The sequence below is a fragment of the Antechinus flavipes genome, chromosome 5 (genome assembly GCF_016432865.1).
Source record: "Antechinus flavipes isolate AdamAnt ecotype Samford, QLD, Australia chromosome 5, AdamAnt_v2, whole genome shotgun sequence".
In the NCBI taxonomy this organism is placed as follows: domain Eukaryota; kingdom Metazoa; phylum Chordata; class Mammalia; order Dasyuromorphia; family Dasyuridae; genus Antechinus; species Antechinus flavipes.
Genome location: NC_067402.1, coordinates 50,553,827 through 50,567,731, shown reverse-complemented (window position 1 = coordinate 50,567,731; position 13,905 = coordinate 50,553,827). Strand labels below are relative to the sequence as shown.

Sequence of the window (13,905 nt, the reverse complement as noted above, 5' to 3'; positions counted from 1 at the left end):
ACAACAAAGCAAAGACAGACTGATATGAAATTATGAAGAACAAAAAAGGCTAAAGTGAAAGGAGCACATACACTGACTTCAATTATATAAACAGCCAAAAAAAGTCTGCTAAGTACACAGCTGAAACAGAGAATTGAAAAGTACAAACAAAAGACGTCATTGTTGATTTTAAATTTTAGCAACTTAGACATAATGAACCACAATGTAAGCAGCTAATAGTTAATAGGTTTATGTATTTTGTATATATATATATATATTTTGTATATATATATATATATTAATTGAATTTCTTATTAAGTTTAAAATATTTAAATCTAATTTTTGGGCATTAGCTGATGTAGAAATTTGTTTTGCTTAACAATGTATATTTGTCACAAGGGATTTTCTTTTTCCTGATAAGGCCAGGTGGGAGAAAAAATAAATGATTGTTAATTTTAAAACTAAAAGAAAATTTAACTTAGAAAAATCTTCCTTAGATGATTAAATGATTTTACTTAAGCAATGACAAAGATTATAGATTATATTTTCAGAGGATCTTAGATTTCAAGGTAGAAAGAATCTCAGAGGCCATCTTATCTACCCTCATTTTATCCATGAGCCAATGGGGGCCCAGGGAGACGCCTTAGTAATTTCTTGAGCAAATATTAAGCAAAAACACTTACAGTGAGTACTTGTCCAATACTGTATTCATTGGAGAGGATCAAAGAGGTCCCATACCAGAATGCCAGTGCATATGAGGCATATATCAATAGAAAGGCAATTCCCTTTGAAATGTTGGCTGTAATAGCTTTCTTTATCCCAATATTTTTAGCTTCTTCTAAATTTCTGTTGTACCTATGAAGGACAGCAGCAATTAAGTAATATCCACACTCTCATGAGCAATAATCAATGCGAGTTCAGCAATGTCCTAAAAATGCATAATGCCACCCAAATATTCCCCATCAATCCAACATCTAAATTAATAAATTAAATTAATAAATTTTTGTCTCTATTCTCACTGAAGCATAAATTTTTATCCTTAGAAAAAGGGTTACTTCTGATGTCAAAAAACATAACTTCTATAACTTTATATTCTTAATTTTAAAAGAGCACGCGATTCACTTTGATTTGAAAACACTAAGCAGAAAATGCCCATGAGATCTAGTATGAAGAAAATGAAAGCTTATCACAACATGTACTCAAATGGCATTTTCAGAAATAGTTGACAATTTATACCAAATATTCATCCATGAACTTCTTGACTTTTATAAGTACTATATTATATTCTTTTTTTTTAGCTTCTGTTGCTTTTTTCTTACCCACTCAACAATTTGTTGTAATTTTCATGTTTGTTATCTTTCTATGACATCAATATTTCACTCACTCATTCTACCACATTTAAGGCATTTTCCCATTACTTGGAAATGCTCGGGTTTTTGTTGTTACAAGTAAAAGTAGGAATGTTTTACGAACTGCTCTTTTTTCCTTTTAATAACATTATTAATAGCCATAGCCCTAAGGTCCATTCCCTTAACCCACTTCAAATAAGTTAATTGCCTTTGTAACTTTCTAAAACTAATTCTATCCCTTCTGGCTTCAGATACTGCCTATCTGTGTGACCTTGGGCAAGTCACATAATCCAGTTTACCTCAATTTCCTCATCTGTAAAATGAGCTGGAGAAGGAAATGACAAACTACTCAAGTATCTCAGCCAAACAAAAACAAAACAAAACAAATAGGGTTAGGCATGGCTCTCTTCAACAGTGCGATGATCCAAATCAGTTCCACTTCAGTAATGAAGACAGCCATCTACGCCCAGTGAAAGAATTACGGGAAATGAGTGTGGACCACAACATAGCCTTTCTATTCTTTCTGTTATTGTTTGCTTGCATTTTTGTTTTCCTTCTCAGGTTATTTTTACCTTCTTTCTAAATCCGATTTTTCTTGTGCAGCAAAATAACTATATAAATATGTATACATATATAGTATTTAACATATACTTTAACATATCTAATATGTATTAGACTGTATGCCATCTAGGGGTGGGGGTAGGGGTAAGGAGGGGAAGATTTGGAACAAAACATTTTGCAAGGGTCAGTGTTGGAAAAATTAGGCATGCATATGTTTTGTAAACAAAAAGCTATAATTTTAAAAAAAATGGGGTTGGGAAGAGTCAGATGTGACTGAAAAATGACAGAACTGAAATATATATTTATATGAGAACTACACATGTATAGAATGAAAGTTTCTATCAACACGATTCATGATTGGATTTGAGAACTAAACAAAATCCTTTAATACTAACAATACCCAGCATTTATATGGCATTTTAAAGTTTGTAAAGTGTTTCATAAAAATATTATTTTATCTGTACCACAACTCTGGCAGATAAGTGTTATTATGTGTCTCATTTCACAGATAAAAAATTGAGGCTGAGAAAGGATAACTTACGTCCCAAGTACCACAAGGCCAGTAAATATCTGAGGTTAAAAAAAAAAAAAACCCATCATTTGTATACAAAATCAACTCTTATTTCATTAAAAAAAAAAAAACAACTGTTCTTTCCAGTTCTGGTACTACCTTATGACAAATATGAATTATGTTAAAAGATATATCTAAGTTAGTATTTCAATAATTTTGAAGCTCAGAGTATCTAAGAGCTCATGAAGATCAGTGAAAATTCAAGCCCACTCAGGGACTTTCTCTCTTTGAGTGACAACAAGCACAGTATTTTCCCCTCAGGATTAGTCTTGTTATCTCCCTCAGTGTTAAAACTCTCAGGTTTATTAGCTTTTTTATTGGATCTATTTGTGACAGAGTTTAACTACTATGGATACAATTTATCCCATTGAATTCCAACTCTCCTTTCTACCTCCAATGCCAAACTGGTAGTTTCAATGCATTAAAGGACACTAAATAAAATGAATACAATTGTTCTGTCATTTGAAAAAACCTTCCAAAATACAGAACTGGGTGATACTGAGTGGAAAATTAAGTACACTTGAAGTCTGAAGCTCTTATTTTAAATGCGGGCAGCTAAACTCTCTGGGACTTGGTTTCTTCATCTATAAATGGAAAAATAGGATTTGTCGATGGTTCTCAAAATCTCAAAGACTCCTAGCACTTCTATCTTCAAGCCCTTTTCAGCACATCCTCAAGACTAAATCCATTTTCAAAACAATACTAAGACATTATTTGCTTATTAAAATGCTCCTCCTGTTTCCAACTACCTATCTGTACGAGGCTGGATTTTCTTGAAACATTTCAACCAAAACAACCTATCAAAATAGAAAACATTGAAGCAGGCTACTGAAAAGAAGCTGTTACAGGTGGAAGGTGACATTTGGGGATGAACTGGGAGAACTATCTTGGTCTCAACTGAGATGGGATCCTTCTGACTCCATTTCCCAGTGGTTTTTTTTTTTAAATAAGAACCCACCTGATTATTCCCGACTCTGGTTTAAGGTGGAATGATTAAAAATTAGGACAGTTCAACATATTTAACATATATAGGACTGCTTGCCATCCTGGGGGGGGGGGGGAGGAGGGAGGGAGGGGAAAAAACGAAACATAAGTGATTGCAAGGGATAATATCGTGTAAAAATTATCCTGGCATGGATTCTGTCAATACAAAGTTATTATTAAATAAAATAAAATTAAAAAAAAAATTAGGACAGTTGCCTGAAGTAAAACTGCCTTAAATAAATCATGTCCTTGATTTTTCCTCTTACAGCAAATGTCTGTAATCAGAGCAAGTAGTCAATGAAATATAAAATACAAGTGTGTAGTTATTTTAATTGGTAGCCCAGCCCTGGAGGCCTTTTTGGTTGCTGTTATTACATCTTTTAACTTTTTTACTTCCTAGGGTTAGAGTTTCTTTATCTAAAGGCTTACTTCCCCTTACAAGTAAGGGGCCACTCCCACTTTGCCTTTGGTTCTTTGATCGAAAGCTGGGAATCTCAACAGGCCCTGAGTAGGCTAAGGTTTTTTTTTTTAGGACCCTAAAAGTTAAACTAATCTGCCTAGAGCCTTTTACACTGTATGTTGATGGAAGGCAGGGCTATTTCTGGAACTCCAAATCTAGACCCCTGACTTACTTATTAAAGATCTATACTGTCTTCAGATGAGTTTTTCGTGTTTTGCATGATCATGGGAGGCTATATGGAAAGAGAACTTTTGACACCCAAACAATTCTCCATTAAATATGCAGAGAAAATGAAATAAAGGGGAATTCACTCCAGGTGAAGGGAAGCAGGCTTATAGATCAGCTGGCAATGTTGCTGATCGTTTGCCCCTGACCATGGCAACTGTAATTCCCTGACTCCTGTATTCCTCATGGAGCTCCCAGGCAAGTAAATTCTGAAAAGGGCCTGAACATGTGCTCCTTGAAGGGACTTCAAACTGCTTTGTTTTTGTTAACACCTGTTAAAAAAAAAAAAGGGTAAAATCGTCCCCTGTAAGGCTCTAGTATTTTTGTGGGAGAGATCATACTCCCTGAAGGGCACATCTATCTATTGTACCTACTCCTTTGAGAAAACAAAAGCAAGAACTTGGGAAAAACTGGGAATATCTATTGGGAAATAGATACTTGTTTGCTATCTATCCTAGGAAAGCTGTTTGCGTCAGAGGCATTTTTGATAGCCTCATTCTGCCCTCAGCCTTCTTCTGGGTTTGGTTCCTAGTTATTGTCCTTAGTAACCTTTATTAACTACTATATTAACTCTACTATCTATTACGCTATAAACTGTTTATTCTTTTTCTTTTACTCATATTTAGTCCTTGCATTTTAACATACTTGTGAGAGTTGCTTCTTCCAGACTCTGAGCCATGAAATTCCAACTACTTGGACTTGCTGCTGCTGCTGCTGCGAGCACCCCTGCCTACAACTCGCTCCTCTCCCTTTTCAGTACGGACCCCACTGGGCAGTCAGCTCTACACCCCAGTCAGGCTGAAGCAGCTTCTTTGGTTTGATCTTACAGCTATTGGTGGTATTATATTACTCCCTACCTGCATGCCTTGTTTGATCCGATTGATAACTATGTGTGGTTCAGAAATGGTGAGGAGTCACCATTTAGTAAAAAAAGCTCTAGAAGCAAAGCAAAGTTTATTATACATTCTCGCGAGAAGGCGTCCCATCCAGAGAAGGGCGTCCCATCCATCGAGTAGACAATCAAAGGGAGGAAGCCCCATGGGGGCAGGGTCAACATTTTTAATCCCTAACACAAATATCCCCTCCCACCACTGACCCTCATCCTTATTGGCTGAAGATCTTACATTCTAAACTCGGGAACTACCCAAGAAATTGAACTTGACCAATAAGTACATAGGTGCCCATATTTGACTGAAATAGGGAGAAAATGATGTCATGGGAGGATAGCAGGAAGGGGACTTAAGTATGCCCTTGACTCAATGCTTAAAGTCTTTCAGGCCTACTCAAACTCTGAAGTAGATGAAGCCTTACTCGATTTTCACAACTGTCTTGAAAGATTTCACCTCATCTCATTCAGTCCCCCCTCTTATTTGTACACTGAGATCTCTTCAAATTTTTGTAATATAACTTCACATTCCCTATGGAATTCCTCATCCCCTTTTGGCTCTTGTTGGTCCTCTTAGACCACTGGCTCCCATCCTTGTCCTTTTAACACCATCAATCTAACAGACTCTTCAGCTTTCTCTTCCAACCTAATCATTTTAGATAATGAGTTTTGGACTATTCTGCTTATCAATCGGATCAAACAAGGTATGCAGATAGAGAGTAATATAACACTACTGAGAGCTATAAGGCCAAACCAAAGGAGCTGCTTCCACCAGCTCTCCCCAAGCCAGGACCACCAGGAAGTCTTGAACGGTAAGGTTTAGGCCTGCACAGGAACATGAACAAGTTTGCTAATGTTCTTAGTGATTTCTCTTACTAGATTTCCATTGTCATCAATCTTTATACAACAAATATGCAAATTTAGTTTCACACAAACTCCCCCTTCCTCAGTCAACAAATAATCCAGCACAAGTCTATGTTGTAAAACAGCATCTCTGGTTTGAATAGCTTAGTCAGCCAAAAGATCTAGTGCCTCAGCCATCTGGTGATAATCTCTACAACTGCTTGAAGCCTAATTATTCTGTTCAACATATATATTGGGGTTCTATATCCCCAACTTCCATCTTGAGCCCAGGTGGCTGGCCCATACTCTTTAACTATTCTCTCTGGAGGCCAGGCACCAGCCCAACCATTTGCATCTCCACTCTGAGTAATAGAGGTAACTAAACCCCATTTCCTTCTTCCCAATCATCGTACAACTGAATCCCTAAATATTGGTTTGCCTGTTCAGGAAGAAAGAAAAATTTTGGCTTTATTAGTCCAATATAGCAAATCCCCGTCCAATTAAGAGGTAGCTGAGTATAAGCAGTTAAGCCAAAGATACAATAATGACCCATTAGAGCAGGTTGTTCCCTCGAAAATATGTCTGAACTATTCCTTGTAAAAGGGTAATATTGCTGGTCTCTTGTCCCTAGGGGACCTTTCCCCACAAAGGTGACATAAACCTTGCTCCTTCCTCCAACTACAATTGGCAACTGGCCATTGACCTGTTAGGTTATAGGTATTCAAAAATGTGGGAAACAGAGTCCCATGTTTCCCAGGTGTCCCTGGGGTGACCTTGTACCAACCCCATTGATGTCTAGATAGGAAAAACTTTTAGTTTTCCAAATCCTTGCAGTCTCCCTCGTATCTCTTAGAGACAGAGAGCCAGAAGAAGGCCTTTTGTCAATCCGCAACAATTTGTAAAGAATTGTGCAAGAGCTTAGAGCTCCAACAACGACCCAAGCCCAATCGGAAGGCTTGGGTATCCACTGCAAGATGAGGAAAGAAAAAGTCTTTTACCTTGTCCAGAGTTAAGTCCACTCATATACACTATTTCCCAGCTTCAAACTTTGCCCTGTCTGATTTAAGCAGTATTTCCCTTCCTATCTTCTGCCAATGGCCACTGATGTCTCTCTTCTAAGTTCCAGAAATCAGTCCCCTTATGGGACTGATCAGTTACTAAAGATCCAGGTTGGGATAGGTACCCATGGCCATTAGCTCAATTGTTGAGATCCACCACAGATCCAACAATTTGATAAGTTAAAGTTCTCCCTATATTCTGCATGAGCAGGAGGAGCTGGTTCTCATCTCTGGAAGGTAAAGGTCTGGTTTCTATGGCTATCATGAGGAAATAGGTAAACCCAAAGCTCAGGGAAAGCCCCATGAGGGTTTCCCAAAGTAATTAATGTAAGAAAAAAAAAGTCATACAGTTACAACGCACTGGATTCAGAATTTGTATTCCCATTCAGTGGAGGTCCCCTCCTCAAATGTAATTTGAGGTCTCCCCATCTTCAACTGTCCACTCAGATAAAGGTGGCGCCACAGGCCCTTTTGTTCTGGTGTGGTGTGTCCAGCCTTGTTCCTGAGTGCGAATAGCAGTGTCCGAGGTCAGTATCACCTGGTAGGGTCCGTTCCAGCACGGAGTCAGTTTCTCATCCTTTCAGGAACGGATCCACACCCAATCTCCAACCTGAATTCTATGAACAGGGAAATCTAGAGGAGGAGTCTGAGCTATTAACCCTTTTGTTGAAGTCCTTGTAAATGTCTTAGCAATGACTTAACATATCTCTTAAGAAATAAATCCTTTGACTCTAAGATAGGGTCCCAGTTTCCTATAGGACAAGCCTGGAGAGGATGACCACACAATAATTCATAAGGTGAAAGCCCAGTATCTCTATGTGGCTTGGTTCTGATTCTGACCACAGCAAGAGGAAGACATTTAGTCCAAGGTAGTTGGGTCTCTAAAGATAATTTAGTCAGTTGCTTTTTTATTTCCTGATTCATCCTTTCTACTTTCCCAGAAGAGGGAGGATGCCAAGGGATATGGAGATCCCAAGTGATTTCTAAAGCCCCAATCAGATTCTGCAATACTTAGGCAGAAAAATGTATTTGCTGATCTGAGTCTATCCTCTCCACTACTTCATATCTAGGAATAATTTGTTCTAATAAGACGTTACTGTCGAGGCAGTTGCTCGGGCTGAGGGGAATGCCTCCACCCATGAGTTCAGATGGTCCACTATGACCAGCAAGTATCTGAGACGACCCACTGGTGGCAGCTCAGTGAAGTCCACCTGGATGCTTTGGAATGGTCTGATTCCCGGAGGTCGTCCCCCTTTTGGGATCTGGCGTTGAGCAGCCTTGTTAGTCCTTCGACAGACAAGACAGATGTCCACCAGTTGTCAGGCCATAGTATATAGGCCAGGGGAAACATACCTTGTCAGCACAGCATCACACAGGTTTTGGACATCCCAGAGACTGCCCTGGTGCAGTTGCTGAAGGACCTGCCTCATCCTTGCTTTGGTCAGTATCTCTCTGCCATTAGGTAAGAGCCATCGTCCTTCCAAGTTCCCAACTGCTCCGATTTCGCTTTTTCCTTCTGGGTAAAACTGGGAGAGGGTAAATAAACTAGGGGAAGTACAGGTATATGAGTCCATTATATAAGAAATCTCCTGGTCTCAGCTCCCTTGGCCTCCTCATCTGCTAATCTATTTCTCCTTGCCTCAAAAGAATTTCCCCTCTACCACTCTAGAAGATCCATCTATAAACCAATTTACTCCCCCAGGCATTGGGGATTCTTGTAAATCCTCTTACTTTTGTTTGAAAATCAATTAACTCTAAACAATAATATTCCTCTCCAGGGGTGGTTCTGTTCCAGGGGACAGGAGGCAGGATTAAGAGTATCAACATTCTGGATGGAATCTGTGAGCTATTTCCCAGCCCTCTGATTTAATTTTGTTCTTACTTGGTGTGGGACACTTACTATAACACTGCCTCCAAAGGTGAGCTTCCTACTCTCTTCTACCAAGAGAGTGGTAGCAGCTACTGCTTGTATACAGGTCAGCCATCCTTTGGCTACCGGATCTAATACTTTAGAAAGGAAAGTCACTGGTCAAGAGCAAAGGATCAGCAATGCAACATGGGCAGCTGATCCTATAAGCCTCCTTCCCTTCACCTGGAGTGAATTTCCCTTCATTTCATTTTCTCTGCGTATTTAATGGGGAATTGTTTGGGTGTCAAAAGTTCTCTTTCTATATAGCCTCCTCCATGATTATGCAAAACATGAGAAACGCATCTGAAGACAATATAGATCTTTATAAGTAAGTCAGAGGCCTAGGATTGGGGTTCCAGAGATAGCCCTGCCTTCCATCAACATACAGTGTAAAAGGTTCTAGGCCTAAACCTTAGCCTAATCAGGGCATGATGAGATTCCCAGCTTTCTCTCAAAAAACAAAAGGCAAAGTGGGAGTGGCCCCAAGTACTTGGGCAAAGTAAGTCTTTAGAATTCAGGGGTTCTCAAACTTTTTAAACAGATGCCCAGTTCACTGTCCCTCAGACTGTTGGAGGGCTGGATTATAGTAAAAACAAAAACTTTGCTTTGTGGGCCTTTAAATAAAGAAACTTCATAGCCCTGGGTGAGGGGGATAAATGACCTCAGCTGCTGCATCTGGCCCACGGGACGTAGTTTGAGGACCCCTTCAAGACAAAGAAGCAAGACATAGTCCAAAAAATAAAAATTAAAAAAGAACTAAACAATATGAAATAGAGTATTCATAATTGGAAAATGAGTAGCAGATTGTTGTATGCAATCGATATTCAAAGCTAGGAAAGGTCAAGATGGACTGGTGTGGTCAGGGAGCCTTTAAGGAGAAGAGGTAATTGAACTTGAATAGGTAGGACTTGTGGAAAGAAGAAGAAACAATCTCCTAAGGATGGAATGGGAAGGCCTGAATGAGGGTGTGTAGATTGTCAAGATTCTGCATTACTAGACCATCCTGGCTTTCATGGAGTGTTTGTGTTGTGGGAATAGTAGGAAGTGAAATTGGAAAGATTGGTTAGGGTGAAATTGTGAAAATTCTTAGTTTTCTGACTAAAGGAAAGTGGTGAACTATTGAAGATTTCCAAATAGGAGGTGACATAATAAAGACTTTGTTTTAAGACTAATTTGGCTACTGCTAGGAGAGGTGAAAGACCCAAGGCTAAGAAATGAGAGAGAATTGTAATTCAAATGTAAAATACGTGCCCAATAGGATGGTGACTATGAAAATGACCAAAGGAATGAATGTGAGATATTTTTGAGGAGCTGAAAAAATTAGATGTCTGGTTGGGAGGAAACAAGGGGATGATTAAGACAACTTTCATATCTGAGTAATTTGAAAGAATTGTGTCATTAGTAAGAATAGAAGAAAATGAGAAAGGACTAGTTTCAGGATTTCGACTGTAGATGTATTTAGTTTAAAGGGATGGTGGGGTGTGTAAGTGAAAATACTTAGTAGAGTTATGTCTATAATTTTGTGAGCAAGATAAGGTTGGTTACTTAAACTTCAGAGTCATCCATAGAGCTAATGGTTTAAAATCACAGGAAGTGTGAAGTCTGATCTAAAGGCTTTAGGAACATTTCCATTTGTAGGTAAGGAAGAAATGCTGCTAAGGAGACAAGACAGAGAATTATCTTTATTAATAATTTCATTAATAGAAGAAGCAGAATTGTCTGTAATGTCATAAAAGGTAGGAATGAGGAATGCTGCTGCATCTGGGCCGTAGTTTGAAGCCCTGCTTTAGATAAAGAAACTCTAACCCCAGGAAGTAAAAAGGTTAAAAGATTAATAGCAGCAACCAAAGTCTGGGCAGCATATTAAAATATCTATTTAAGACAGTTTTACTTCAGCTAACTGTCCTTAAGTTTTAGCCATTCCACCTTATGACCTATGCAGACAGTCATACCTGAATTCAAACCTCCCAGTAAATATTAGCTGCAGTGCCAAAAGATTTTATCTCCTACAGCAATTATCATTGATCAAGGCTTCAGATGAATCTAGTTCAAGAATCACAGTAAAGGATTCATCCTAGAAAGTTCACAGATTATACAGCTTATCTTTCATGTCTAAGTAGATGATTCTAAGTTGAACATTACACAGATCATTTTGCCTTTAAAAAACTCAAATACAAAGAAAAAAATTCTAAATCGCATGTTGTCCATCTCATTTCCACATAAAAGAAACTTTCAGATTTAACATTAATACTCTCTTCATTCTAAAAAAAGAATTAAATTTTTGGAAATAACCCTATCAAATTATCAGATCAGATTAAAATACTGCTCTAGATTTTTTTTTTATCATATTCCTTAAACAAGGAGACTATCTCATGTAAAAAAGCATTAAAGAATTTGCCTTAGACAGATGGGATCTTAGTAGAAATAAATCACTTTCAGATAACTTACAGTTCCAATAAACTTCTTAGAGCAGCTAGAGACTTGAAAAATAAAAATAAACATTCAGTTATTAACACCATATAAATGTAGGCTCTTCCTTTAAACAGTAGAAGCAATTAATATCCGAACCAGCAAGGTGTTGCAGTTGTTAAAAAGCCACCATACTTAATGGAGAAGGGGGGTTAGATCACCTGACAAGGTCGCTCTCCACGTGGCCACCGTTCCCCCACTCCACCATGCTTCCCAACCCTAACTTATCACAGCTAACTTTTTTAGGGTGCCATTTTCCCAGGATCCAATCTGCCAGCTCAAGACAGGCCCCAACCTCATGGGATATATATCTCCTTTTCCCGTGGCAAATGGCAGATTTACTAGGTAATTGTACTTTTTCTTCCCCATTTGTGGAGAACTATTTTCCTCTCTCTCTTTTTTTTTTCACACCATCTCTTCCTGTCCCATCTCTCTCTCTCTCCTTCCGAAACTTACTTGCTCAAAACTTCTCCAAAAGATGTTAAATGCTCCCAAACCAATACTAGATGCTTCATTTAAACTATTAATTTGCTTTTGCAAATCAATCTTTATTGTCCCTTGTCTTTAAGTCAAAGAAAAAAAAATTTTAAACTTTAAACTTCAAGGTTCGCAAATAACTGAACCAAATTTCATAAAACTTATACAAGCCTAACAGATATGACAAATTTTTTTTACGGCATAACCCAGTTACAAATTACTCAATACCTCTACAAAACAACACACCATCTAAGTAGGGAGATACAATCCCAACTTCCCCTAAGCTAAACTACCAGCATTTTGTTTAAATAACCTATATTTTAACTTAAAATTCCAAACACAGCTTTAAATTCCCAATAATATAAAACCACTTTCGCCATCATATTTAAAATAATAAATTTCACTAAATAGCAATTTCTTTCCCTTGGTCCCACGTGGCCCTACTGCAGGTCAGGACATGTGGGAGGGAAAGGAAAGAAGCCACCATCTTCACTCTCTCATTCCCACATACTTCCCCGATGTATAGGGTTATTATGATCCCAATTGGGATCTACTAAAAGGTATTTCTGGTTAGCTGAAACTACTCCTGCAGCTGGAGGGTTTCTCCTGTCCCACTCCTTCATAGCTGCACCTCTAATTAGTCCCCTCTCCTCTTGTTGAGAAGAGAGAATTCAAAATATTATGGAACACATTAAGAATTAGGGCTTCCTCCCTTGTAGATTTACTATCCTCATTATGATTGGCTTAGGAAGAATGAATATTCTATTGCATGCCTTTTGCATGCAACCGTGTGATAAACTGCTATAACTGATTTGAGTACTATCGATCATAATACATTTATGCATAATGCACATTATGACAATCGCTGAATATCAGAAATCTATTGGAAGACTAATTTAACAAGTCATATTTTATGAAAATGTACAAACCAATCTAATGGATAAACCACACAGCTCAGGATCAAGAAGACATAAGTTCAAAACCACTCTCATATGCTAGATGTGTGACCCTGAGCAAGTAACTAAACTCTTTACCTAAGTTTCCTCATCCATAAAAGCATCTGGAAAAGAAAATGGCAAATCACTTTAGTATCTTCACCAAGAAAACCCCAAATGAAATCATGAAGAATTGAACATGACTTAACAACAAAAATAATAATATCAAGCATTAGGGAAATGTTTTCTTTATATGCAATATAATAAGGCATACAGGGAAATGAGAGAGAGAGAGAAACCAACCTTTCAAGCTCTTTCTTTTGTCCCCCAAAAGCAATTACAGTTCTAATTGCTGCTAGGACCTCTTCAGCTACTGCTCCAGCTTTTGCATATGCTAATGATTCTTTATCAGTAAAGGAAGACAATATCTGTTTTAAAAAAATAGAAAAATCCACTTTTGATATCAAGATTTAGAAACATCTTCACTAAAATTCTACTCTGAAAGCTTATGCTATTATGCAAATAACTCGTGGATATTCTTGAAGGCTATGCCAATGGAAGGCCAACTCTGGGGGGTGATGCTATTAGAAAGCCTCAGTGATGAACTGCTGTCTAAGAATCAGTCTAGGAAAGAAAGAGGGCGGCGGAGAAAAAGAAAAGGAAAAAAAAGGTAAGGAGAGAGAAAGGAAAGAAGACATACACTTATATATGTGTGTATACATTCTTTGTAATCTTACATGTTATATTTAAAATTTTTTCACAATCTGGTCCCTTCCTACCTTTCCAGTCTTCCCATACATTAACACCCTTCTGCTTATTCTGCAGACTGCTGACACTGATCTCTTTGTGTTCCTCATACCCAATACTCCATCCCCTTGAAGACTTGTGCACTAGTTGTGTTCCATACCTGGAATTATTTGTTTCCTGGCTTCTTATCAGTCTCAGTTAAAGTCCCAACTTCTGTAAAAAGCTTTTCCTGGACTTTCTTAAATTCTTCCTTTAAAGATTATTTCTAATTTATCCCATATACACTTTGTATATCACGATAGCATGTGGTCTCCCCATTACACTGTGAGCTCCTTCACAACAAGGACTGTTTTTTGCCTTTCTTTGTATCCCAAATAATTAGCATAATATCTGACACACTATTAAGTACTTAATAAATGCTAGTTGCTTGACTGTATTTAAAAATCTTATTC

At 37.9% G+C, this 13,905-nt stretch overlaps 1 protein-coding gene across 1 annotated transcript in view; it reads right to left on the bottom strand.

Moving 5' to 3' along the window:
• ABCB1 (ATP binding cassette subfamily B member 1) overlaps nt 1-13,905 on the bottom strand; it is an 87,175-nt gene that overhangs the window by 50,671 nt on the left and 22,599 nt on the right. The window contains exons 9-10 of the mRNA XM_051962356.1: nt 13,010-13,134; nt 663-834 (exon numbers count right to left, since the gene is read on the bottom strand). Coding sequence (XP_051818316.1) covers nt 663-834; nt 13,010-13,134 — 297 coding nt within the window. The remainder of the gene's footprint in view (nt 1-662; nt 835-13,009; nt 13,135-13,905) is intronic.